Consider the following 27766-nt stretch of genomic DNA (forward strand, 5'->3'; position numbering starts at 1 on the left):
ACAGCTTGTCTGAAAGCTGAACTTAAAGCCCCATGGTTCTGCCACACTGAGCTGCACTCTTCTTTAACACTTGGGAGTCCTCACCAGCTGGCTGTAGCTGTAGCCCTAGTTTAACTTTATTCTTTGTAGCCACGTGCTCTTGGCGCTGAGGCTGTAATGTGCAATGTACTGCCTCGTGTATCTAAGTTTGTCATGAAAAACTTTAAACATCCTGCTTCACCTTAAAGAAACATAGTTCAACATAGGTCTGACCCGATGGCTTGCTGCTGCTCAAAATGCTGCATGGAAACTTCTCGTCCCAGTATATTTCTGCTTTCCTTTTTGCAAACAAATGGGAGAACGTTCCCTTCTGATCTGGTAGGTTTCCCAAAATCTCTAGAGGAAAAAGCCAAACTTAGGGCCGTTCTCGGGGCTACTGCCAGAGCCTAATTCCCCTCAGCTGGCAGCTAAGGCTTGAACGCAGCCGCTTGCGGGGCCTCATTCAGCTTTTCCTCCACGGCGGCAGCAGGCCAGCTGCACCATTCCCTGATTGCTGCAGCACCCGCGCGCGGAGGGCTCTTGCGGGGCTGAGCCCGGCTCCGATTGGGCGGTGCCAAGCGGGGACGGGGCTCATTCCTGGGAAGTCCGGGGACAGGGAGGGGCGGGACTTGGGGAAACGGCCGTCCTCACAGGGCGCCTCGCTCCCGCAGAGCCGAGGCGCGCTGATTGGCTTCGGAGGAGGAGAGGGCGGTGCTGATTCGCTGGTCTCGGCGAGTCCCTCCTGTGGCTACTTCTGACTGGCTGCCGGCTCTGTGGGCGGGGCCTCAGCCGCTATAATTGAGGGGGCAGTTGGCGTGGGCTGCTCCTGTCAGCGTTGTGCGCGGTGGTCCTGCTCGGTGCCGGTTGGGGGATGTGAGTGCCCGCGGGGCGGGAGGCTGCGGTGGAGGCTGGAGATGGGGCGGCCGTGAGAGGGGGGGGGCCTTGAGGGTTGGGACAGCGAGTGGGCGAGCGCGGGGCCGGCGGCCTGCCCGGCGGCGGCACGGAGAGTGGCGCATTGCAGCACTGGCCGGGCTATGCGCACCGCCACCCCTCGGCCGGGGCGCTCCCTCTGCCCGCCCGCAGCGCGAGAGGGTGCGCGGGGCCCTGTCCCTTCGGCGCAGCCCCCGTCCAGGCTCCCTGCTGGTCGGGCCCGGTTCCGTCGCCCCTCTCCCGACGCCTGCGGCTCCCTGCGACCCGCCTCCCGGTCACCTCCGTCCCCTTCCCGGGAGCTGGCAGGGCGCAGTGCCAGCGCGGCCCGACCCGCAAGCTGCCTGCAGCCGCTTCGGAGGCAGCTAAGGGAGGCTGTGGGCCCCGGGGGCGGCTGCCTGCTCTCACCGTCAGCTCAGGTAGCTCGGGGTGGGCGTCTGTCCTTTGGCAGCTGAGGGTCTGATGTTATTTTCTCTCTGCCCTTGTGTGTTCCCGTAGGTCTGAACCAGCTCAGCAGCCTGCTCCTGGGGCCCCAGAAGGGGGACCCCCTGCCGGGGGCCCCCCGGGGCCGCCCCCCAATCTCAGCAGTAACCGTCGGCTGCAGCAGACGCAGGCCCAAGTGGAGGAGGTCAGTAGCTGTGCTGCTTCCCTTGGGCTGTATGGGCACTTGCGCTGCTCTGCTGCAGTGATGCTCTTGATAAGTGTGCGTTGCTGAAGAGGTGGATGCTTTTGGAATACAGATACTGGAGAGGCACTAGTAATTAATACATGCACGATGACTGATCTGTAAACGGGCTGGAGAAGAGATGAAAAAGCTTTATATTTAAAAGCTGCATAATTCTGGTTCTGACATCTGAGGAGCAGACCTGCTAGATTTCTTGTACTTCATATAATGTGTCTGTCATGGAAATAAACCTCTGCGGGATCCAGAACGACAGTTAATCCTTGCCAGGTGCTTCAGGTGAACAGTCAGAGTGTGGGCTCAATGTAAAATGTGAACCTTACCTGACTTCGCAGAGTTGGTTGCTGCTGACATGCAGTAACTCCTTTATGCCTCGTTGGGGCAGCAACACGTAGCTCTAAGTTGCCTTTGCAGCTATCTTCCATTGAGCATATGATTGCTGTTGTGAAAGGGATTGATGTAATCTTGATGGACTTGAGAACTTTCAAAAACAAATGAGAGCAGCGTGCTGCGAAAGTAGTTTAATTATAATTGAAATGATGCTTTAGTGGAGCGCTAGCATCTTTTCCCATTTCTAAGTAGGTAATGACCTGAAAGCTGTTTTTTACCCTCATCATTATTCCTTGGCTTTTACTTGTTAGTATATCAGCATTAACTTTTGGCTGTGTTGCTGCACTTATGCTTTCAACCCTACTTACCAATACGACTACTATACCGTTTTTCCTTCTGCAGGTGGTTGATATAATGCGTGTAAATGTAGACAAGGTACTGGAACGAGACCAGAAACTGTCAGAGCTTGATGACCGGGCAGATGCACTCCAGGCTGGTGCCTCAGTATTTGAAAGTAGTGCAGCAAAACTCAAAAGGAAGTACTGGTGGAAGAACTGTAAGGTGAGTTGCCTAGTGCCATCAATTCTTTCATTAGAAGGAAATTTGATTAGTTTTCTTCAGGGCTTTCTGAGGGCAGTTGGGGCATAGTAACTATTATAACTGTTTCAAATGCTTATGATTATTTAACTGCGGAATGTCTTTGAGGCCTCAGCTGCCTTCAGAATCTGCCTTATATTCCCTGGTTGTAGTGGAAGCTGAGAACTTGCCAAACTGTTCTGAGTATTACTATCTGACAATCTCTCTTTCTAGATGATGATCATGATGGGAGTGATTTGTGCCATTGTGGTGGTGGTGATTGTAAGTAAGTACTGAAAAGCCCAGGATCACAGGTGAAGAAGCCCTAAATCCTGAGTACTTTAAACTTTTGCTTTTTGGTTTATCATCTGGAGGGTCTTGTTTGCATAAGTGGTAACTTCTTTCCTTGGAAAAGGGAAGTGCTAGTGTTGGAACTTCCACAGTTACCGTGGAAATAGTATGCTTCACAGAGCAAGGAAAGGAAGTGGGGGTGGCTATCAGTGTAGAAATGAGACGTTTTGTTGCCAGGTCAAATAAACCTGTAAATATGAGGGATAGTTACCTTGAAGTGGGTGGGTTTGCAAGCCCCTTTCCTGGTGGGGGATTTGGAGGTCTCTGGGGAACCTTTGGTGTAACTTGCCCTTCTGTTCTTTCCTTTTTTTTCCTCTTGCTTTGTGTCCAGTCTACTTTTTTACTTGAATGTAGCCCCTTCAGTCTGCAACCTGCTGTCCCCTGTCACCTTGCCTGTCTCTTCTTGCCTCTGAATCTTCCCTTCCCTTCCACCTAGCTTCTTCATTAATTACTTTATTGGGTCTGATTTGTCATCTTTTTTTAAGATTATGAAGCGCTCTACTGATCATGGGTTAGACTTCCCAACAGCTGCTGCTTAAGAGAGGGTCATCTGAGCTGAGAGGAATAGGAAGCAGAGGAGGAAGGGGTAGCTATTGCTCCTGTTCTTCTGCAGGGAATTTGTGGCTTATTTGGGGGTATAAACTTGTTCAATTAGTGCCTGTGTGGACTCTAGCAAATTAAGAATGCCTTAATGTAGTGCCTTTGGGGATGCAGGACTTCATTATGTGAGATTCTTGTGTACTGCATAAAGAGTGGCAACATGATGTAAACTTTTAATTGCTGAAATGAAGGCTAGTTTGTGCTGGTCAGTGACTATGATCCATCTGACTGAGCTAGACAGCCATCTAGATTTCTCTAGCCATGCAGAGATGAGCTCTTAAGGAAATGATTTATTCTGCCTGTTATTGTAAGTCGACTTGCTCTTTGAATGTGGACATTTCAGTTATAATAAAAGAGAGTTGACGTGATTTCCTCAGTGAAGTGCAACAAACTCAGTGTTGATTGAAAGGAGTTTTGTCATTGTCTAAAGTGCCCGTGTGGTCGTAAAATCTACTGCCAGAAGGAATAAATCACCAACAGCAAGGAGTGTGGTGTATGTACATCAAATATTCCTTTCATCTATGCAGACATAAGCCAGGACCTTACAGCTTTCTACTGTCTTGTAGCTTTCTGGAAGATGTTGGGGTTAGTGGCAGGAAAGAGAATATAAGTTGTGCTTTCCAGTGTTACCATGCTGAATGGCAAAGGAAGCCCACTGCATAATAGATGAAGGTGAAGGAAATTGGATGTACTCTACATGAGTGTGAGTCACACAGATTTTTAAGAATACCTGTTCTACTTCTCCAACCACAAAACCCCTAACTTTAAGCGGGAGTTAGAAAATATTTGAAGTGATTGCCTAGGAATTCAAAGGGAAATGCTGCTCTGGCATAGATATTGCAAAGTGACATTAGTTGCCCCTGTTTGGCAGCGTAGATCTCTAGATCAAACTAAAATCTTCCTACTTGCTACGGGTTCTCTTGAGCTTGATTTGAAGTGGTCTCTGCTGTAAATAAACTTGCAGTGTGGAATGTCATGGTTTTCTCTAAGCAGTCTCCCATGCTTTCCTCTTTCAAAAGGAACAAGAGCTGTGAATTGCTCAAATATGTTGTCAAACGAGGGGTTAAATGAGCTGTCCTGTCCCATAGTTTCTGCAGTTTTTTTGAGTGTGTGGTTTTTTTTTTACAAGCTGAGCTGTAGCCCATAATCTAGACTGTAAAGAGGACAATTCTCTAGTTGAGGAAACTCTACCTCAGACATGGAGATCTGTCTAGGCTTAAGAGGATGTAGGGAAAAACATCACTGGCATTCCCAGATGGAAGTACAAAAGATGGGAGGAGCAGATGCATTTTGTTGCATTGAGTGCGCTGGGGAAGCCCCTTTCTTCCTCACTGGTTGTCTGGGAAGGGGCTAGGTTTTGCACGCTCACTTCCATGCCCCAGCATTTCATTTGCGCTGAGTTCATCTCCCTGCAATTCCATCCCTCTCCACCTTGGGTGAGGGCAGAGTTGAAGATCTGGAGTGAAGCAGCCCTCGTCCCCTGAGCACTTCCCTAATTTCCTGTGGAACTGAGATGTGATGGACGGTCAGAAGTGCATCTGCTGAAGAGGAGCCAGGGTCTGCTTTGTACTACTTACGGCTATCATTCTAGGGGGTGGGCATATAAGCTTGAGGCCCCCAGACCAGCAGTTCTCTTGAACTTTTCTAAACAAAGCCGTTGGTGCCCCATTCCTCCTATTCCTCTGGGGGCTACGGTCCCCTTAGGCTGTCTCTTCCATTTCTTTCTCTTGGATGTTGTATGTTGCTGTCTCTTCTGCTACCTTTCCCCTCCTTTGTGTCTCTATGCATGGGCGAAAAAAAAAAATTACCAAGGCCCTCTGAGTAAGAGCAAGGGACTCTACTGTCTGCAGCATAACAGCCAATTACGCACGTGCAATTTATTTCCTTCCTCTATAAACACAACTGTAATCTCTGGCATGTTGTAGTAATCAGCTCATGTACTTTAAACAGTCTCAAAGAAACACAATTCATCACCTTACTGAGTCTGTCTGGTCTGTTAGTGGGTGGGGAAGGGCTGGGATCACACACTGCTTTTAAAGAACACGTTGTTTTTATTGTCACTTCAGTACCATATACAGTGACCGAAGTTCTATCCCTCAAAGCACTGAGCAGTCTCCTGTTGCCATGGTGCTGGTTGCAGCGGAATAGGAACTGTATGTGTGACTGACTCAGTGGTAAGTCTGTAACAAGGCGTGCTGATGAGAGGCTCCTCAAGCTAATTCTACTTCCAGCCACCGTGTCTAGCCATTTTGTTATGCATGGGGAGGTGATTCCCTGAATGAGTGTGTTGCTGGTAGCCTAACTCCTCAGGCTGCATTGCCTTTGGGTTTCAGTGACCTACTTTCAGGTCCTTAAATTTGGAAAGTAATTTTTCACTGAGGTTGGGATGTATGGTTTTGGGGGTATATTCAGGATCTGAATGAAGATCTCCCGAAGTAGCATGTATTCACAGCATATATTGGAGCATGGCTGGAATTAAGGTAAGTACCCCCTTGTTTTGCTTCACTTGTACACTTGAAACTCATTAAAAAGAAATGGACTGAACTTGCTTTAAAATGAGATACCTGTGCATTTATCTGCACTTGATATTACAATCTTGAAATTGTAAACAATCCTCCCCGCAGCTTGTGGATCAAAACATTTTGGTCACAGTATTTGTCCAGGCTCAACTTTATTGCAATCCTATCAGAATGATCTATGTGCAATGGTGAAACTGAAGCAGGGCTGCTAGGCTAATTATCTCAAAAATGAAAGCACTTTTGGAAGAGGAGGGATTCTGGACTGACCAGTGAGTTGAAGTAGCACATACGGTCCAAATGTCAGTACAGATCAGGCCTACAGAACCAAGCTGTGTTTTCTGATTAGTTCTGTCCTGTTTTTTGGTTGGGCAGGAAGGATTTTATTCTCAAAACACATGAAGTTTCCATTCCATTGATGACATAGTCTTGAAGTCCCTAGCTAAAGCTGGAGACTTGTGTGCTCACTCTCCAAAACTGGTCAGCTGTCCTTTCTTCAAACTTCCCTTTGTCCAGGCATAATACTTATGTTGAAAACTCCCCGGTAACTCTTTCTCCACCCCAGATGTTGCTGTCTCCCTTATCCTTACCCCTGCTTCTGTCACGTGTGTTCATAGTTCCCTGTCTCATCTCCTCACTCCAGCTACTCTCCTCATTCAGATCTCTTTGGGTGCTCTGAATTGTCCTGTAACATTTTCCACCAGTGTATGGGGACCTTCTCTCGTTTTGTTGTCTCCTGGTTTTGTCTTACACCAATCCCACACCCTCACATTCTCAAACCTTTTTTGCTGGAGGGTTGACCTGTTCTTCCTGTCCTTCTGATATCACTTTCAATTTCCCTGCTCCTACTACACTCTCATCTTTCTTAGAGCTTCTCAGGACCTCTTGGTTTGTCTGAAGCCATCAAAACAATTAAAGTGTCCTTAAATTTCCCAGTCCTTTTTTTTTTCCTGTATCATGACATTCAAATGCTTTTGTCAGCTTGCAAATTTTTGCTACTATCACAGTCCTACAGACGTTTGGGTCCTTTATACCCTGTCTCAGCTCCTCCTCATCCCAAGAGTTCAAATCCCTCTTCCTTATTTCAGCAGCATTCTTACTTCATGCTCCAACACATCCACAATATACTTTCTCCTCCTGCACCTTCCTTCCCCTTTAGGCACTTTTTCCTAATTCTGTGCCTTTCCTGGGATGATGTGTTCCTGGTCCAAAAAGATCACTTCCCTTTCTCCACTGTGTTCCTTGTGCATTTTCCATGTCCTCCAAGTAACTGCACTATACTGCTAATGTAATTGACTGATAACTTTATCCTGTGTACAAATTCACAGCACTGAAAGTTGAAGCCTTTCTTCTTGTTGTCCAGTGAATATCTCTGAATGCATGCTTTCTTGCCTTTTCTCTAGTATTTCATATACTCAGTGAAATGCTCAACTTTCTACATTCATGCCAAGACTACTGCGGACCCACCTCTTATCAGCCAGACCAAATTTGCTGTGCATTTGATGAGTTGATAATTTGTGGCATTGTCTGCTTATAGCAAGCATAGGGATCTTCTTGTGAGGATCACCTGATCTCTTACACAGTGGCAATTTTTGCACTAATCCTTTGGACAGGTACAGCTAATCCAGTTGCCGACCTGTATAGCAACTTCATGTTTGTACAGGCCTTTAGTTCTGGATTTATACCTATTACTTTTACTCATCAGTCAAAGCTCATATTTTAAGTTTCACCACTTCTGCAGAAGAGATGATATGGTACAAGCTTCCTCTAGGGAATATATCTCTTTCTTCTATAGTTATATTTGAAGAGACCTTAAGTATCTTTCAAGTAGTTATTGCCTCTGATTAATCTTTATTTAATTGCTAAATTATGCATGATGCAGTGGGTTGCATCAATGTTATGGTTATCCCAAGGTACTGTATCACGTGAGGACTCATGCTTTAGTTTTTAGATAATCTAGAAAGATCAGACTCAGTGTATGAATCATTATACATTTCTGATACACAGACTGCTTTATGTGTTGCACTTGATGCTCCTGATCTTTCTTTTCTTAATTTGGAGGTGGCTTTGTAAAAACAACTGGCAGTGAGTCCAGTATCACATTTTTGCTCATAGATGTACCAGTGGCTTCCTGAAGCATCAGTCAGTAATACTGAATTTATGATCAGGAACTGGGCTGCAGGTGCAGCATTCTAACTTCTTACCTTTTGATCATTCTACAATGATCTTTCTGACTGCTTTAATTGTCATTCAAGTATTTTTTTTGTTTTAGTCACTAATCTAGCTCTTAACTTTGCTTCTTAGCCAGCATGTTTTTGCAGAAAAATCCCTGTATTGAGTCAACTTTACGGTGGGTGTTTTAGTGTTTTGTTTTTCTTTTAAACACTTGTAGAAGTTTTTTTTTTTTTTTTTTTTACAATGGAGGCTTCTCAGTACCCATGCCTCTAAGTGCCCATGGTTGCAGGGCTCTCCCTCCTGTCAATCTGAAGAACAAGGATGCCAATGACAGCTAATGCCCTTTGACCTCACCCTGCCAATTGCTCGCTTCTATTCCCAGTAGAAAAACAGCATTTCTTCCCTCAAACAGAAAGGATCAGCAGAGCACTGGGATGAAGTTTGAAAAACTAAGATTTGAGTATCGTGTTCATGCCTGTGAGGAATAAAATCATTCTGCTAGGAAGTGAGAATTGCACTTAAGTAATCAAGGCAACAGCGGTACAACAGGCATGTTTAAAATCCATGGGGAGAACTAGGCAACAAATACATATTTGTAGTGAAGTTCTGCAGGTTTCCAAGTGTGGGCCACCTACCTTAAATTTTTAAAGTATCTAAGTTTTTCTTTGACTAGTTTCTAAATTCAGAAGAGGGGGCTGTTTGCAGTATGATTATGTACATGGATCTGTCAAAACTGTATGCTTTAATTCTGGTATCTGTGTCCAGTTAAGTGGATATTCCTGTTTGTTAAGGACGTCACCCTTGCTCTCTTTGACATCACATAAATTGCTGTGTAAACACTATTGCCAGTGGAAGGCTATGATGTTGTAGAAGGCAAGCTTTCTGCAAGAGATAAGGTGTATGCTTTTATGCTGAGATCCCTAAATAGTTCCTTAAACTGAGGAGACAGTCCTCTTCTAGAGGTCTGTCTGTGTGGTCCTTTTGATCAGGCCAAAGCTTTCCCTGAAATCATCTTAGATTAAAGCCTGTAGCAGTTCTGTTTTATAATCCTTAGCTGAGTAAGAGGGCCCACTCTGGGCTGAGCAAAATGTAGAGTTCAGTTCATCCTGAACCCTCTGGCAGACAAATGGCTGAATCTATATATGTATGGTGTATCACTGGGAAGGAGATTGTTATACTGCTAAGCTCTACCAATGCACTGTGAGCTGCTTTTTTGTCCTGATCTGAGAACAGCCACAAACCTCAACCATCTTCCTTGGCTACTGTGAACCATATGGACTGAGACTGGCAGTAGCTCTGGAGAATATACAGGCAGCCTCTCCTCTGAGAGAAGGCGGTATGTGCAGCTTGGTCTAGAGATCAGAGCTGGCTGTTAAGAAGTAGGGAAGAGCAAACAGTTTCCAACCTTAGAGGAAGTTTAAGGCTTGGCCTGTTGAGAGACTTACACCCCTGCTGAAACTCCATTTTGGTCCCTTGTCATACCACTGAGAAGGCCAGTCACACCTGCCAAACCTCTTTAATTAACAGCAGATGAGGACTGCAGCAGCATCTTTGTTGCAGAGGAAAAAACACGTGCACATGTAAGAACTATAAGGAAGCCAAGTTGACATCTCCCCTTTGCAAATACTGGATTGACTCTCATCCCTGGTGATCCCAAGAGCAGTAGTGTTTTACAAGACTGAAGAATTCATATGATAGTAAAAGCAATTAACCTAGGCCAACCACAGTACAGTGTTCCGCTATGATCCAGGCAGAGCGTCCTAAAAAGAAAGAAAGCTAGGTCCCACAGAGAAAGCATACAGCTTCTGCTCTGACTGCCATCTAACTGAATTGTGAGATAAACTGCTGCCTCACTCATGTCCCATCTCACCATCCTTGCTTGGTGCGCATGGTTCCAGGCTGTTGTAAGATGGCAGTGTGGTCACTACAGCCTCAACAGTGAAGCGGTGTGGAGCACCAAGTCCTGATGCCTCGTCTTGGAAGGCGGTGTTATCGTGGCTATTTGGAGGGGGTGCTGGGGAGGAGTGCCACCGCTTGGAGCGGAACCAGCGGAAGGCCAGGATGAAAGTGATGACAATGAAATCCAGAATCAGCTCTGCAAGCTCCATCACGGATAGGACAGAGGATCCAAACCAGAGACTCCACTGATTCCCAAGCTGGGACAAGAGAGTCACTACCTGCAAGAGAAGGAAATAGGCAGTGATGAGACTGCTTGTTGGAGCCTTTTGCTTTCTCCACCTGTTCCCATTTCTAGTGCCATCATGGCACTGGGGAGTTCTTCCCACCTTTCACAGGAAAAGACTTGGGAGTCAGCAGTGCTGCTGGAATGAATAGCTGCCTCACAGAGGGACATGGTGCTGTAAAGGGTGGATGTGGTAAAGTACGTACTGTAAAGGCTGGTGACTCCCCATTGGTCTTGTAGTTCCATTCCTCAAAAAAGATATTCACTTTTGCAACTCCATTCCTGTCAGCAAAAAATGGGTATGAGCGTTGCTAAATCTGCAGTCCTCTCATTTCTTCACTAAGCTTAGCTTTCTTCTCTGTCTCCTTCTGCTTCCTGTCCTCCTTACATGTATACCACCTAGAAGCTTTCCTCCATCTCCAGAGTTCCCTCAGTTTGCATGAAAATCTGAGGGACCTATTCTGCACTTCTGAGACTGCTCTGTGAACTCCAGCATTTGTGGTGTCCTAAGTTAGTAAGTGCCAACTCCTGCATCACTCTCCCTTTCTGCTCTTTCAGTGGCCCTCACTGTGACTCTGAATCACATGGCAGCAGCCTTTGGCTTACTGTCTTCAGATTAGCAGTTAATCCTGTGAAAGTCTTCACTTGGATTCCCAGTCTTTGTTGAAGTCTCAGTTTCAGTCTGCTGACTCAAGTCCACTGCCCTTGTCCCCAGGTCCATCCACCATCAGTGATTTAATCTGAACTCTGACCACCCCATTCACCCTTTTTCCACATGGACTACTTCCGGTTTTTGTAAAACCTCTGTAAATGGTCTCTCACCTCTTGGATGTTATATTGTATTTGTTCTGTTGTGAAAGCATGTAGAAAACCCAATCCTGAAATGAAAGTGCAATACATTATGTTACATGACTGCAGTCACCTCTTGTATATTTAGAACCAGTTGAGGGAGGATTGAACCAGAGTTCAGGGCAGTTCTGTGGAGCCAGGACATTACCTCCTTACCTCTGAGACAGCAGAAGGCCAGCGAGAGTATCCAGCTGAGAGCTGGTATTCTGTCATTCTGTAAGACAAGAGTGTGCGTTAGCTGCTGAAGTGGTCAGAGCCATGAGGCCAGGTCTCAGTCCCCAGGCACACCTGGAAACTCCCTCCCATGTTGAAGTTGTGCCCACTTCCCACTGAGCTTCTGCACAGTCTTCAGGAGCTCACCCCAGAGCCGACACTGATGCTCCTCAGCCATTTTGTCTTCCTGATGGGAGAAATATCATTTAGGTCTGCATTTCAGCTAGTGGCTCAAGCTTTTGCCCTGGTCAGTGAATGCTTTCCAACATCCCTAGGAATAGAGAGTTCCCAGTGTAACTTACAAACAAACTTACTTGCAAGGTTTCCGACATTTGCGGAAGCAGCCCAGCACATCAGCTTTGAATTCAGCAAGGAGTTTGTAATAGCAGTAGCCTGAGCAGCAGAGAAAGTAAATCCAGATAAGCTCACAGTATCTATACGAAAATAAAGTAATGTGCAACAGTGGGGGGAATCCAGAGGGTTCCTTCCACAAGCTTAGAGGGACTAACCATCCCAGAGAAGAGTAGACACTCTTTGGATGTCCCATACCAGAATGCCTCACTTAAAACAATGGGGAGTTACTGGGACATGAAGTGGGACGAACAGGTTCAGATGGGCATGAGGTTTACTATATAATATTTATAATATAAATCCTCTCCTGTAAGTACTTACCCCAAGCGACGTGCTTTGTGTAGTCACAATACTCTGCTCCGTCGGGTAAGGGATAAAAATAATATGCACAGAAGCAGCGCTTTACCATGTTGAGCTGAAAGCAGGAACGAATGCAGACCTGGGAGCACATGATGTGGAAAAGTTTGAACAGGGAAGCCAAAGCCATTACACCCTGTATCACATTATCCTATTAACATTGCCCGTGGACAAGCATGACTGTTAGGGGACCGAAGCATTCCAGGAAAGCCGGGAAAGAAGCCGGCGGGGAACCAGTGATCACAAGTTACCTGTTCAGTGTAGCGAGATGAGTACAGATTTTGCACTGGCACATCACTGCCATCCTCTGTACAGTCGCTGTAACTGCCCCCAAGACGCACAGTCATCTCCTAGAATATCAAAGTCATTTCACAAAACAACTAGCACTTTGTTGTCCCCACTCTACGTTTCTGTGCCACCCACTGCTTTCATCACTACCTGCTCCTTATGCTTACCTCTGGATGCCAGCTCCCCCTGCTTTCCCCTGTTTCATTGTTCTCTTATGAATTGCAACCAAATGTTTATCATCCAGTCTGGTAAACTGCTGCTCTTCCCCGCCCCCCTTCATTCCAGATGATTAATCCTCTCCCTTTAATACCTTCAGTCCATGACAACCCATCTGTATCTATCCACCAAGTTACACCTTTCACACTGAAGTCCCATATCCTCAGCTCTTAACCCTGCCGCTGCTGCCTCACCTTCCTCATGCTGATGGAGGTCTCAATACCTGGACGCACATTGAAACCCCCATCATCCATGAAGGCTGGCTCATTCTGATCGTGGACCATGACCCTGGCTCCAGTTACAGTTGACAACAGAGGGATGAAATCATTCTGCTCGGTGCGCACCACCAGAGAGAGGCCTGAGGATATGCCAGAAAACAAGGGATGTCACAGGTGGCCATCATATGGGGAAGGACAGAGAGCAGAATGGTTACATCTGGATCAAGAAGAAGTAAAGGGAGAGAAATGTCAACCAGGGCTGAACCTCAGCTGAGTGGAAATGGGAAGGTGGCTGAAGGGAGGCCAGAGTCAAGGCTGGAGGCTCCAGGAGAGGCCAGAGAAAACTAGATTTCTTAATTGAGACTTAGAAAAGACAGATCTGGGAATGTAGAGAGATTTCACAGAGAGAATTGGAATTGAACGAAAGATTGAAGATTGGCCCTAGATGGGCTTCAGGGAGGTTAGGAACACGCATGGATCAGCTGCTCGAAATGGTAAGTGCCAAAGGAGGAGGTCAAGACCAAACTCTCAGGAGGACAGCACTAGAACTCAACAGACTTCAGGAGCAGACAGTGAAAGTCCAGAGGGAGCAATGAACGTAAGGATCAGGCACTGATGGGAAGGAGAGTTCAGCAGGACAGCAGTGAAGGACAGCCATGTCCACGACACAGCCACCTCCACATGGGTCAAAGCAGAGTTGGGATGAGACAGAGCAGAGCTGCAATCTACCACCACTACTGGCTGCCTGTAACTCCTCCAGCCTTCCAGACACTCTCTGTGGGGAAAACAGCTAAGCCGAAAGTGCCTCTCACCATTATTGATCCCAGGCAGAGAAGATGTCCACAGGCTGGTGCTGTTGTCATTGAAGGTGTAGCAGTTCCCATACAAGGGATGGTGGAAGTGGGTGTAATTCCTGTGATGGGAACAGAAATATTCACACAGGTGAGAAGGCCTGTGAGACCAAGGACTTCCTGAAAGGAACAGTTCTCTTTTCCACCTGCACAGAGAGGGGCTTAGAGCAGATGGGCAGTGTTTGTTATGTAAACAAACCTGAACAGGGAAAAGCAATTAAAATCTGCTGTAAAAAATGTCCTGGAGCTAGACAGGTTTTAATATATGTTTTCTTGCACTGCTAGCATTTGATAGCCAGGATGGCTTTTTTAAGCAGTATCAGCAGTTACTGCATTATCTTAATATTGACAAAGCTCTTAGCTCTCTGTACCCCTTGCCTTTCTGATGGCTTTAATTTCATTGCCTCTGTAGGGCTTCTAAGCCATAATGGCAGGAGAGAAGTGCAATGCTGTTTTCACTGTCTTCTCTTCTTGTGTGGGGCTGATATGTACCACTTCAGCACTGCACATCACCCTCAGCATGCACACCAGCCTTCTACGTTGCACACTTGGGGTTTTGTAGCAGTATAGTTATTTTATTTACGTGAAACTCAGGAGAAGAGAAACCATCCTCTGAGGTCCATAGCTTCGGGTCACAGAAAGTCTGACCCTGGTGAGCACAACCCACAGTAAAGACTCAAGATACTGCTTGAGACGATGGGACCTGAACAAAGAACAGTCCCACCTTGGGAAAGAAGTTCTCTAACGTGAGTTTCTTGAATTCCCCTTGAACCCAGGCACAAAATGCAGATGTCAGTAGGAATAAACAGTGGGGTGTTTCCACCACTTACGCCTTGTCACATGTTGCTTCATTGAAGCGGCAAGCATAAATGAAATTCTCAAAGTCAGACTCATCCAGGTCTTTCGCATCAGGCATCTGTGCCAGGATATTGATGTAGTGAAAGCTGTACCATTCCCGCACTGCATCCACTCCTGAGGAATAGGTCTGATGGAAACAATCCTCATTGTTTTCACTGCACTGTGAGAATGAAAAAGCAGCTGCGTCAGGGAAGTCTTGTCCCAGAGGAGGTGGCTGTGCTCCCTCAGCAGGGTATAGAAACAAAGCAGAGTGAGCAAAAAAAGCTCTGTGGCACTGCTGTGCTCAGGAAAAAGCCAATCAATAGCACAGGGGAAAGTAATCCCCAAGTGGAAGTGAAACACCAGGTCAATAGGCATGGCCGAGTGAGACTCAGGAGACAGCAAATTGCAGTGTGGTGTGCAGCATGATCTACTGTATGTAAACCTACATGGTATAAAATCAGAAGCTCTAAATTCTAGCATGGGGAGCCCTCTCTGCAGGGTGTGTCCAGAAAAACTTGGTGACCCCGCGGGAACTCCAGTTAACTGGCAAATGATTCCCTTCAGTGCCTTTTAAAATGCAAACACAGACACCCTAGGGCAAAGAAGATATTGCCCAGGAGCAAAAATGGCCATGATCACATTTTGCATGGCCCACAGCCATGCAATACCATCCCCTCAACAATATTGAGCAACACTGTTGTTGTTGTTAGTAAATGGCTCTGAAAGACCGATGTAGCCTTCGGGAAGGACAAGGTTTTCCTGCCTCACCTAGGAACAGATGGGCACTGACACAGACAAGTCATCCACACAAACAGGGATAGGACCTGGGGAGCAGTAATTTGTTGGGAAAAGGCTTCAACCCCACCTTCATCTGTCATCAAGAAAAGCCAGCAACAAAAATCCCTCTATATGAGGAAGGGCATGGCCACAAGGCTAACAAGACAGAAGTGGCTAGACAGGGGTTGTTGTGGGTAGCTCAGAACACATCTTGGGATCTCACCAGAACAAAGCCAATTTTCCAGTCATTCTTGTCCACTGAGGGACTGTTTTCTGGCAAGCTGACCAAGTTATCCCGCTTCTGCCTCCGCAGAGGATGGCGCTGAACATGATGGAGCAGGCTCCTCGAGGTGCGCCTTCGCGAGAACTGCGCTGACCCGTCACTTCGTGCCAGGGACATGTTATAGTCATAAAGGTCCAGCAGTGTCTGATGGGTGATTTGGTCCAGTTCGTCCAGCTTCTTCCGGATGGCACTGTACCTACACAGTGGGAGAGAGGAGCCTGCAGGGTTAGGGCTGGACGCACACGAGCAGCTCTCAGTAAGACGTGCGGTAGAGTTTAACAGGGTCATTCAGGACATTCCTACTGACAGCTGAAAGTCCAGCCCCTTTGCTGGAGGCCACTGTTCCTTGTAGGAGATAAGGAAGTGCATCTGCTTCTGCCCTGGGAGAGTTTTCAGAGCAGCCCGCTAACACACCACCAGGTAGAGCAATTTAAACGAACGCAGTTTACTGCAAATGCCCTGTGGCAGCAAAGGCTCTTGAGAAGCTTCCCTTCCACCTGCCCTTCTACAAGTCAAGGACCAAGAAGAGAACACGAATACATGCCTCCGTCCTGTGCCCACAGAGCTCAAGGCAGCTGAAAGCTCTGAGAGACTATTTCTTACCTGTATGGGTTGAGTGTGCACAGCGTCACTGCAGGGAAAGTTAGCCTGTCCGAGTTGAGGTTGAGGTTGAGGTTGACAGGGTAGCTGAAGTACTCCCTGTAGAGGATTCCAAACTGCCAGTACATTAAGCCGAAGGTGAGAAAGAAGAGGACAGACCAGAAGGCCGTTTTCATCTTGTTCTTTTTAGAGCACACCAGGCGGATAGCTCCGTGGATGGTCGTGTTGCTACAGAAGAACTGAAAGAGTTCCTGGTAGGAACCATAGAATTCGATGAGGCCCTCCTGCTCATCTTCCTTCTGCTGCTGCTCCGCTTCCTGCTTGCACTGCCTCGTCTTCTCCCCTTCTGGCATCTTCCCTGCCTTCACAGACCCACTCTGAAACAGAAATTAAGAGTGAGGTGGGATTCCCACAGGATCACAGCTCCGGAAACCCGGTGCTTCCACCCCCTCCTCCCTCATCCCACCAGGGCCCGACAGGTGACAGACACCCCCCGCCTTCCCACCCGAGCCCGCAGCCCTCCCGCAGCCGCCGACCCCCGCGGGACTGACGCGGGGCGCCGTGCCCATGGCGGGGCCGTCCCACGCCGTCGGGGCGGGAGGCGGCGGGCCGGGAGCAGGGCCCAGGGCTCGCTCTCCCCAGCGCTGCCGGCTCGCTCGCAGCTCCCTGGCTGGGCTGGGACTGGTTCCTTTCCAGTTGGAGCCAGCACCCCGCCCGGCTCCTGCCCTGCCAGCCTCTCCCCGCCCACCCCTCCTTCCCTTCCCCTTCCCCCCCGGGCCGCTCCCGGCGAAGAAAAGCCTCTTTAAACTCTCAAGTGTCCGCGGCCGGGCGTGGGCGGCCGAGGGCCCGGGGTCGGCTCGAGGGGGTCACCTTGGCGGCGCCGCGCCGTCGGAGATCACTGCGCGGTCGCGTCCCGGCGGCCCCCGGGACTCCGCCGGGCGCTCGAGGCCACCGCGGTGCCCTCAGCAAGGAGCCGGGCAGCCCTGCCCCGGCCAGGTGAGGCCCAGGGTACGGCGCGGCCCCCCTCCGCCCCCCCGGCGTCGGGGACACGGCGTCCCGGCGGTGATGTGGAAAGCGAGCTGGCAGGGCTGGCCCCAGGACACAGGGACGGGGCCACTTTCCCCCTTCGCTCTCAGCCCGTCCAGGGGGCCGCCAAGGCCGGGCCGTGCCAGCGGGAGTGTCGGTGTGGTGCCCCACGGTGCTCTCCCGTGGGGGCACACCGGGATCTTGCGTCCCAGCAGGGCTTCGGGGTTTGCGTGTGGCTTTAACTACTGGATTTCACAAAGCTGAGGGAGAAGGGGTGAATTCGGAGTGAGCTTTTTGTGAGTGCTGGTGCTGGGGCAGGGCAGGCTCGTGGGGATGAGGCGATACGCATGAGGGAACATTGCTTTTGCTGGTTCGTTAATGAAGAAATCTCACATCCAGAATGAGCTGGCCCAGGCATTGCTGGCAGCACGTCTCACCGGGCTGCGCCTGGGAAGCAGAGGCCTCTCAATACCCAGCGCCTCACAGGTTCCTCAGGCCACAGAAACGAGCACCCAGAGCCACATGCACCCAGCAGTCTGCCGACCCTTGTACCTCAGGAAGCACGTTCCCACTCTTCTCCAAATGACTTCATCTCAAACCAGCGCTGAGGCTTTCACTTTTTTCTTTATGACTACCCCCTTCGGGTCAAGTCCTTGTTCCAGTTCGCCTACTGCAGTTCCTGGATTTTGATCCTGACTGGAGCGTGCAGCAGTTTGGTTGGTGACACAGCCACTTCATGTCGCAACACACCACGCTAGAAGATGGTGAGGAACACACTTCTGAGGCTGGTGGAGCATGCCGGGAGCAGCCCTATGGCAGCAGCTTGCTGCTAACCTGCAGACACTGCCCTGAGCTTCTCCTAGCTCCATCCCACGTCGTAAGCAAAGCAGAGCATTTTTCTGCCATTGTAAACTTAGTTATACCAAGCAGTTTGTTCCGAACTTATATTATTATTAGAAAAACAAACTGCAAAGAGTGGAAGGGAAGAGTAGAATGAACAAATATTGTTCATACATGCCAGTTGCAAATCAGTTTTTTAAGAGCCTTAGAAGTGCCCTTCCTTTTAGGGGATGGATGTGAGCTCTTTTCTCTTGTGCTGCTTGTGCGCTTTATGCACTTGGATGCTCACAGAGGATCCCCAAAGGTGTACAGCAGCGCTGTCAGTCAGCCTGGTAGCCGTGTCCCTTAACCTCTGTGAATATATACATATGTATAGCAGTTGCAATAGAGGCATCAGCCTTTACAGTCACCACTGTAAGCTCTGGAGCTATAGTCTGGGAGCTTCCTGGGGAGAGTGGTTATAACTTGTTTGACTGCATTATTGTAATTTCCTGAAATTATACTCAGTTATGCTAACGGGTCATCCTCCAAAACTGCAGCTGTCTTACTGGAGTGATGCCTTAAATACAAAACCAGCTAACCAGCCAATCAACCTAAAATACAAAAATACAACAAACAGACAAACCCCAAATTATCTTGTTTCCGAAATTCCCACTTTATGCTCATTTAAGCTAGTGGCACTCACAAAACAGCTAAAGCCCCATTTGGCAGTGCTGGTAGTTGTGCATTCTGTGATTCCCACAATAAATAAAAGCATTTCAGCTTATCTTCAAATGATCTTGCAATTGCTCTTAGAAACACAATCCAGTTAGTGAGAGACAAAGGTACCTGGCAGATCTAGACGCAATTATTTTTCAGACTTTTTCCGTGTGTCATACTTTTTTTTTTCTTCTAAAGACTTTTTTTTTAAAAAAAAACCTTGTTGGCTCTTGAAGTTTCCACTTGCTGTCAGCTGTGATCGAAGTGCTTCCCATTACCCTCTCTCAGGCTGGTGAGGTGCTCGGGCTGCCAGATGTTATCTGCTGCTGTTCAGATAGCAGCCTTGAGCGGCCTCAGGTGACCTGCAGTCATTTCAGCCATGTGAATGTCGCAGTTTGGCCGTGGCTTTGAGAAATTCTGACGTTCCTGTGGTCACACAGGTGTGCCGCAATGTGACTGCCAGCTCACAAAGTTGGATGAGCCGGACCACCCAAGCAACTGCTTTCTGACCAAGATTTTTAGTCATAAAAAGGACAGTTGTCCTTAGGCATGCGTCATTGCAGCAGGAGGCTGTGAGGTGGAATCACAGTGCAGTTCATGGGAGTGACTCACGTGGATATTGTAGGGGACTAGGTATGCTTCTGTCTTGAGCTTCCCTCACTGCAAGTGTCTTCTGAGTGCTTTGTCCATGGTTTCTGGGTATTTCTTCAATGCGATCCTGAGGCAGGCCATGCCAGATGGAGCAGGTTTTGGCAATAATCGTTATATCCCCAGCCCTGTTCAGCCTCAGCAGTTACAGGGTGAATGGTCCAAGTCTTCCATTAGGAAGAATGATCTTTCTCCGGGCATTACAAACTCTTTTTGGAAGCTTTGATTCGTCATCTATACATGACCTCTAACCAAGCTTTGAATCCCAGGAGCTTTACGCTGAGAAGATCCTTCACCTTTGGATGTCTGACTGCAGGTTCTTCTCTGCTGAACGGGAAGCCTGCTGTTGCTGAGGGCAGTGCTCCTGAATATTGCATCCTTGCCAGCTGAATGCATGATCGCTTTTTATTGCTACTGAGCAATCTCTGAGTAAACGTGAATCATTTTTATGGCATCAAATTTGAAATGTTTCCTTATCAGGTATGTCTCCTATCAGCCCAGGTAGGAATGCGATAATGATCGGTAATGCACACAGCATTTTAAAATAGTACAAACTTCTTGTTATGCAACATGCTGCTACTGTGGTGGGAGGAAAAGGAAGGCTCTTTCTAGAACTTGATCTCCGTGGATTGATTTGGATTGCAAGTGTAACAAATTTTTGAACCACTTGAAAGCCTTTAGATCATTTTAGCTCTTTTGTATATGTATATAGGCGACTGTGTCAGACAAAGCTTTTCCTTCTGGCGCAGGGTAGAAGCAGCAATTATTACTGGCTTATTTCTGCATTATCTCCAGCTGATGATATATTTCTGCATTAAAACTAGCAACTCAAAATGTCAAGGAATAGCAGCACAGATGGTGCTACAAGTTTAACTGAAGCTTCTGGCCAATGGGATGCCAACCTGGCAGCAGGTAAAGATGGGTAGATGTCGGGCCACACTCCGTATTTCCGTTGCTTTTCAGGGAGGAGTTATTTACCCAGAATTCACAGAATCACTTGAGGGAGTGGTGATGATTTTTAAACGGGATCATTTTTAAGAAAACTTTGGGGATTTGCGGAGCAGCCTAATGGGATACTGAGTGCCTTCTTCTTTGCTACTAGTGCAGCCTGCCGGGTGGCAATGGTATCTGTTCCAAATAATTGCTGACACCAACAGCAGCAGAAGCATGTCCACATACTCATTCCCACACTTATGAGTCCCAAGAAGACTCCTTTCCAATGTATTTATTTTTTACCTTGTAGGAACAGAGCGGTTGCAGAGAGCCATTCTGGTGATGCAGAAGGGAGCCTTGTGGGAAAAGCAAAGCAGTAAGCTTTATCCCCTTCTCTCAGAATGCAAGATGGGAGACGATAGGGATCGTGCAAATAATGATGTAGGTCTGAGAACATCTTGTGTGTGGAAGGAAATGCATTTCTTTTCCTAGGAGGATGAGGTTAGCATGAGTGAACCCCAGAAGAAATGTGTGGCTCCTCTTTCTTTGCTGTCCACATGTTGCAGTGCGGTAGGAAGTCTGGAGAGTCTGCGTATATGCTCACACCCTACCCTAGCTGACAAATCTGAGCTGGCTGCTGAAAACCTTTGCTCTCCCATCTGTTGTCTGTGCTGCAGAACAAGGGACGGCATCCATTTGCGTGCTGAAGCAGCTGCATCGCCCAGACCCTGTGTTACCTGAGCCATGCTGCTTTGTATGAGCTCAAGTCAGCTGCTTGCTGCCTTTGCTGCAGTGACCTGAAAATTGCTGGGCACCGAAGATAGAATTTCCAGCTCTCTCTCTGCTGTGTATTTCCTAGATCTGGGGTAGCATGTAAGCTCAGCTGGGTTGACAGCTCAATACACTGATCTCATGCAATTGCAAGAGTGTTGACTGTGGAAATGGCCGTATGAAAATTGCCTCTCACTAGCATAGATAGGGCTAATGCCCATCTGAGAGATCAATTCCAGGGAAATCTCTGTTCGGAGGGGCAATCAATGGGTGGGAGATCAGGAAGGAGATTCTATGAGATTTTTTTCCCCTGTTCTCCTGCTCAGCTGAAATCTTTAATTTCCTCATTCCAGCCCTAACAATATAACTATTATAACAACCACCTGACTCCCCAGGCCTGTATCCCCACCTCTTTTCTGATCTCTTCTGCCCGTTCCTGGAAACTTGAAGCAGACACAGCCACCCCAGACCAGTTTTTCTTGACACCTGCTCCTCGGCCAACAAGAATTGTGCAGTTGTGCCTTAATTACACTCTGAGCACAGCACAGCACACGGCACACTGCAGCAGATTTGCTTGCTAGACACAGATGCTAGCTGCTGCCCATCTGGAGGTTTACTCAAGCTGACATTAAGGCAACCTCATTTTTGTTTACCTCCAGTTTTGACACTGCCTCATTTAATTCTCCAGGTGCCCTCCTCAGTACTTCCACCCCAGAGATTACAAGTCGCTTCTCTTTCTTGGCTCTGCTCTGCTGAAGATCTGCCTCTGGAAAATAAGCAGCTATGCCCCTCAGAAAGGGAAGCCGCAGGGAATTAAGCCTTTAATTAAAGACACCCATCCACAAATCTGTTCCCTTTACCAGTAAGGACAGATCTCACAGCCAAATGGCTTGAGGAAACACTTGCCATCGCACCTTCCACAAAGGGCAAAATTGAAGACATTGCCTCCTTTCTCATCTCCTTTTCAATAGTTCACATGGGTTTGATTCATTCCACTGCTTGAGAGGTTTTCTGCCCTCCTAGGCTACATGAACCTTAGAAGATCTCAGTCTAGTAATACTGAGAAGAGTGAGATTTCTTCATTACAGTTACTGTCCCATCCAACCACCTCTTCTTTTAACTCTGTATCAAGACAGAAATTGTTTAAGTTAGGCAGATGCTTCTCACATATCAAGAACATAGTACTCCTGGCCAAAATTTTTGTTCAGAAAGTGATTTTCCTTAAGTAAAACTCATGGGATCAGGGAAGGATTTCCTTTTCCTTTTCCTTTTCCTTTTCCTTTTCCTTTTCCTTTTCCTTTTCCTTTTCCTTTTCCTTTTCCTTTTCCTTTTCCTTTTCCTTTTCCATTTCCTTCTCCAAGGAATCTAGAGCCTTTTGCCTGCCAAATCCAAATCCACTGCTTGTGAAATGTCTCAAAGTATTTGCAATTGTCATGATTTTATCATTTTCCATCGGTGTTCCACATCATAACATCATGTAATAAACTGGGAGTTAAAGGGTTAATGCTGCAGTTCCGTGGATTGTCGATAGTTCCAGTCTCTTGGTCTCAGAAGAGAAGAATGAACTACAACTCCCAGAAGGCTTCATTTTTACGTTTCCGTTTTTCATTTGGAGGGAAAGATAAAACTGACTGGGAGTCACAAGACTTCCTTTCTTTGCTCCCTTGTTGCTTCGCCTACAGCGTTAGAGTAAGGACTTCAGTTTAGGAAAGTCTCTCCTTCTCATTTTATTTGATTTATTAGCTTGAATTCCTATCATATTGTATTATATTGTGTTATCTCACATTCCGGTACTATATTTAGTAAATTAAACTTTTCCTTAGCTCTCTGCTGCTGTTATCCTTCGTCCAGGCCCATCTCCCTCCCTTTTCCCTTCCCCTCTCCCCTCTTTCCTGGGATGAGGGTCTGTGGGTCCCTTCACCCCCTTCTCATGGAACCTAGGCCAAACCAGGACTGTGACAGCAGTACACCTCTTGGTTTGGTCCTATGCACATATGGCTGCTGAAGTAATTGATCTTCTATGGTAAGAACTTAATAGGGTATTGATGGTGTTTCATGGGAGGATGAGTCAATGAGAATGGTTTGTATATACATAAATGTATAAAACAAGAGGAGTAAAACAGAAATTCATAAAGAAATCACTGTTAAACAAACGTGACTTCAGAAGAGGTTGAAAAAGGGGAAAAGAAAATGGTGTTGAAAGTGGAGAAAGGAGAGTGAGATGAATGGAATTGTAACTAATGAAGGAAAAGGAAGAACACTGTGCCCTCCTCCCCCACCCGAATGTGGTGGAAAAGTTTGCAGTGACACTGCAATATAGGCTAGCAAATTATACAGCTCCCAGAAGATGACTCACACCAGACAGTTTGGAGCACAGGAGGCAAACAGACTGAAGTTAATCCACAAACCCTTAAAACAATGAACTATTGCTATTCCTCTCTTTGCAGTCATGTTCCATTCCTTTTCCTCTCCTTGTCTTTGTTGGTCTACCCTATCTGGACCTCTCAGCTCTCCATCAGTGTTGGCCAGTACTGCCCTGCTTTTCATAGCATCACAGAATCACAGTATCATAGAATGGCTTGGGTTGGAACGGACCTTAGAGATCATCCAGTTCCAACCCCCCTATTGTGGGCAGGGCTACCACCAGCTAGGTCAGGCTGCCCAGGGCCCCATCCAGTTTGGCCTCGAACATCTCCAGGGATGGGGCAACCACAGCTTCTCTGGGCAGTTTGTGGCAGTGCCTCACCACTCAATAAAAAAAGGGCAGTCATTGCTCTGAACCACCACTAGTCAGTGTTATTGTTCCATACTGTCCCTGTGCCACTGGTCTTCATTGCCACCCCTAACCCCTTCTGCCACCTCCTGTAACTCTGCATCACCACAGCAGCTGAACCTGTTGAGCCAATGTTGCTATTCCCTCTTACTTCTTACTTCCTCTCAGTGCAACATCCTAACACCTGGGGCCATAATCCTGTTTTTGCCACCTGATGGTCTTAACTACTGTTAAAATCCTGCTCTCTACCTTTTGTTGTTCTCCAGCTACTTCTTGCCATTCTGCTTTGGCAGACCTTGCCATTTGGACCTATTACCCAGCTCTGATGTCCTGTACCAACCCCTGCTGCAATTGTTTTCTTCTGGCTGCCCTAAAGTAACTCTGTTACTTCCACGGGGAAGTTAAGGTCATGGCAGAAATCTCTGCATCTATGCTCCAGCATTGACTGAACAGATCATCCTGGCAGAACCTATTCTTGTGCAGGGTGGGGTTCGTCTATAAATGCGCCTGAAACTGAAGTGACTGTGGAAAGGCTGATCAGCACGCTGATGAAGAGAGCAGTGACAACAACTGCTAGGAGCAATGGCATTTGTCCAAGCGTTTTAAAGCAACTCAAGACTACAATAGCTGAGCTGCTCCTAGCATTGTGTGACCCATGCTTCGTTTCATTGTGGCACCTGGGGAGGGGAAGGCAATAAATGTGATCCCAGCTCTTAAAGACTTTACAGGAGTACCAGATAAAAATGGACAGCTTCAATCCATGGAGGTGACTAAACCACAGAAAGCACATTCATAGAATTATAGAACTATAAAATCACAGAGTCACAGAATGTCTTAGGTTGGAAGGGACCTTAAAGATTCGCTCAGGAAGTCCATGACCTGAAAATGTTTGCAGGCTGGGAGAGTATTGCTAAGAAGTATGATATATTTGCCCTGTTCTTCCTCTTTGGCTTGAACTTTCCCCGAGAAGGGAGAGGAGGAGGCTAGAGAAAGAGAAATCAGGAAGAGATAAAATGATTATGGTGATGAATGAGTAAACAGAAGGAAAGGATAAGGACCAAACAATTAAAAACAAAACAGAGCACAGCAACAGTAGCCACTGCTTCTTGAAGGCATCTGAGGGTGCCAGGTGGTGGATGCTGTCCTGGGATCATCTGCAACAGAACTGTGACAGCAAAAGGGAATAGAAACATACTGTGTAATTGCCAGGGCCACCTTTCAGTCAGGGATCCTCCTCCGGGAGCTGCAAGTGGCCAGAAACAGGTGGTGGAGGACGTTCTGGGGCTTCTTGAGACTTCAGATGAAGATGTCATGAATGAAAAAATGAGAGGTAGGTGCAGATGGAGTCTAAGAGAGTCTGGATAAACTGGAAGAATGTCTGAGCTTGGCACACCACTTGATATCTTATGATGTCCCCAGTAGGCTGTGTCCATACTATCATCTGATAGACTAAGTAAAGTAAAGTGTGTGCTGCAGTCCGTCTCCTGAGGACTGAATACATACTTGGATGACTGTTGCCTGGTAGCACTGGAGCCACCTTGCAGAGTTTTTGGCTCTTTGGGTGTTGTGGTGACCCAGCTGCTAGTGAAGAGGACAGCAGCAGAGACAGAGGGATGTGTTTGTGTCAGCACCAGAGACCTAGGTGTGGGTGGTAGACCTCTCCTTTCCCTTCTCCTGTTTCAGGGTTTGTAGGAGCAGTCTATAAGAGGAGCTCCTGATGCTGCAGACATTGCATCCAGATGTGGACATCCCTCTGCTGTCTGCTGCTGGGGAGTGAGAGATTCACTTCAGGTCTGCACACGTGTACCTGACTCTGCAAGAATTCATTGTTGGTTGTTGCCTCTGGGCACAACTCAGCCCCACACTGCCTGGGCTACCATGGACCTCATGATGGACCACTACCATGAACCTCACCAAGAACTGCTGGCAACTGCTGCTGGTCCCAAAGACCAGGCTGAAACCGTCCATCCCCACTGCAGGTGGGCTTTCTGAGCTCCTCAGTCAATTTTTCAACTAGAGGGACATTTGGCATTTTCAGTATCTGCTTGTCACTCATTGAAGGAGACGTATTGGGAACCCACCTTTGTGTTGGAGGTAACTGCAGTTTCAGCTGTCCTGAGAGCAGGACTGTGTTTTTGCAGTGGGTAAGAGCTGGACTGGTTTAGCATGACACATCCTGCTGCAGAAAGAAGGAATGGAGCTGGGGATCTGCAGTATTTTTTCTGGGACACAAGGTAGGGAGTGGTTGTAACAGAGCCGGATAACTTCAGATTAGGCAAGACCAACCCTTTCTCTCTCTCTCTCTCTCTCTCTCTCTTTTTTTCTTTCTGAGTGTATGAAATATTACCAGAGATTCATAACCTATTGTATCCTTGCTTCCATCAGTGTGCTCCAGATGAAGGTCAGGCCAGAAAAAGTGATCAGTGCAGAAAACTGTGGTTACTGAGAAAAGCAAACACACAGTGCTGGTGAATATGTGTCTTAAACCAGCATTTCATACTCTTCCAGAGAAAAGCTCAAGGGCAGCGTTCCTACAGGCCAGTTCTGTGAAGAAGCTGCCATTGTATGGTTGTGAGATGGTCTTTTCTCCAAACAGAGCTACCCAAAAAGAACTGTGAGGACTGCAATGCCAAGCTCTTGAAATGGAGCTTCCTGCATCAAGCTTCTGATCTGCAAGGCAAGTACAGCAGGAGGGCATGAATGCTTGCCCTGATGCTTTGTCCCATCCCACCCGCATCACGTGGGTCACAGTGATCCCTTGCAGCTCATTGACAAAGACAGGGAGATGTGGGGAAGGCTGGTGTTCTTTCCAGGGTCACTGTGGAAATCTGTTTCTTGTTGCACGCTAGGGTCAAATGAGTTACTGTCCACTCTTGCCTGGGTGTGAGGTGCAGCTGACTGGTGGAATTTGAAGCTTCTCAGCCTGAGCATGGGGTACCTAGGTGGAGATAAGGTTTATGAAGGCCAGTTCTCCCCGCTGTAAGGAGCTGTGTAATCGTAACACTTCAGGCACAAAAGAAGGATTCTTCCTAGTCAGATCTGTGATGACCTTGGTGATTACAAGTAAGGACACGCACAGCCTGGGGGAGAGTGGGCTCCTGATATTTTCAGAGATGTCATTCTCAAATGTTTCAAGAGTGACATCTCTGTGGTTGAAAAAGCAACCCATGATCATCCTGTCCTTGCTGTGGCGCCTTAAAACAGGAACACTGAATTCCAGTGGTGTGTTGGCAGCTGCTGCATGGCTGGAGAGGGCTGCACGCTGGTGGTCAGGGTGACAATTGACCACTCATGTATGGTGTCTGCCATATTCCAGAAAAGGGCTTTGACTCAGCGAAGCATCTGTTCTGCGGTCTGGCTCCAGAGAAGCAGTGTCCCAAGTTGCTCTGAATGATGATATGCTGCCAAGTGGAAGCAAGCTCAGAGTTTATTTAAACACTTAACAAATGCCTTCTCGTTGATGCACATTTACTTTGAAATGCATACCAGTCAAAATTTAGCTGTGTTCATAAGGTGCATCTAAACCAATGTTGTTAGACCACTGTATCAATTTTGCTAGCTTAAATTGAATGAGCAGAGGAATAATTAAGCAAAGGGGACCTCTGTGGAAAAGATAATCTTGAGCTCAGCTTTGTTCACAGTGACAGCTCTTTCAGTATCACGTTAGGAGTTTTGCCCGTCTTCATTCACAATACGACACAGTCACAGCCCCTGCGTAACCATGTATGCAGAGAACTTGATCTTATGCTTTGCAGGTTGACAAAATCCCTAACAAATCTCATGTCTTGTATGAAATAAAGTTCCTAAAGAACTGGTTTAATACTCCTATATTTCATATTTATTTGTATGATACAGCATATCCTGTGGCAGGTTGGT

At 47.3% G+C, this 27766-nt stretch overlaps 2 protein-coding genes across 4 annotated transcripts; one reads left to right on the forward strand and one right to left on the reverse strand.

Annotated features, from left to right (window-relative positions):
• VAMP1 (vesicle associated membrane protein 1) lies at nt 746-27710 on the forward strand. Its single transcript, XM_021396681.1, has 5 exons — nt 746-891; nt 1444-1573; nt 2360-2518; nt 2768-2819; nt 25574-27710. Coding segments are annotated over exons 1-5 (378 nt in total). The 5' UTR covers nt 746-889; the 3' UTR covers nt 25609-27710.
• Nucleotides 8225-16912, reverse strand: SCNN1A (sodium channel epithelial 1 alpha subunit). Of its 3 annotated transcripts, XM_021396598.1 has the most exons (14): nt 16752-16912; nt 16204-16577; nt 15541-15796; nt 14531-14718; nt 13662-13762; nt 12826-12989; nt 12379-12477; nt 12092-12209; nt 11734-11812; nt 11567-11606; nt 11363-11420; nt 11180-11235; nt 10564-10639; nt 10211-10352 (listed from the first exon to the last, which is right to left on the reverse strand). In XM_021396598.1, exons 1-13 carry the CDS (start codon nt 16767-16769, stop codon nt 10607-10609), a joined length of 1584 nt encoding a protein of 527 aa, XP_021252273.1. In that variant the 5' UTR covers nt 16770-16912; the 3' UTR covers nt 10211-10352; nt 10564-10606. The 3 variants fall into 3 exon arrangements, with proteins under 3 accessions (XP_021252254.1, XP_021252264.1, XP_021252273.1); XM_021396579.1 differs by lacking the exon at nt 11567-11606 and having other exon boundaries at nt 8225-10352; XM_021396589.1 differs by lacking the exon at nt 11567-11606 and having other exon boundaries at nt 8225-10352; nt 16706-16844.

This window comes from Numida meleagris, chromosome 1 (genome assembly GCF_002078875.1).
Source record: "Numida meleagris isolate 19003 breed g44 Domestic line chromosome 1, NumMel1.0, whole genome shotgun sequence".
NCBI classification, from domain to species: Eukaryota; Metazoa; Chordata; class Aves; order Galliformes; family Numididae; genus Numida; species Numida meleagris.

Excerpts from the sequence above, each read along its gene's own strand:
- SCNN1A (XM_021396579.1), bottom strand. Across the intron at positions 12,990-13,661 it reads TCTGCCTGGGATCAATAATG|GCCTCTCTCTGGTGGTGCGC; the intron begins GTGAGAGGCACT and ends GCATATCCTCAG. Across the intron at positions 11,421-11,733 it reads AAATGTCGGAAACCTTGCAA|AATGACAGAATACCAGCTCT; the intron begins GTAAGTTTGTTT and ends CTTGTCTTACAG.
- VAMP1 (XM_021396681.1), top strand. Across the intron at positions 1,574-2,359 it reads CGCAGGCCCAAGTGGAGGAG|GTGGTTGATATAATGCGTGT; the intron begins GTCAGTAGCTGT and ends TTCCTTCTGCAG. Across the intron at positions 2,820-25,573 it reads TGTGGTGGTGGTGATTGTAA|GGTTTGTAGGAGCAGTCTAT; the intron begins GTAAGTACTGAA and ends CTCCTGTTTCAG.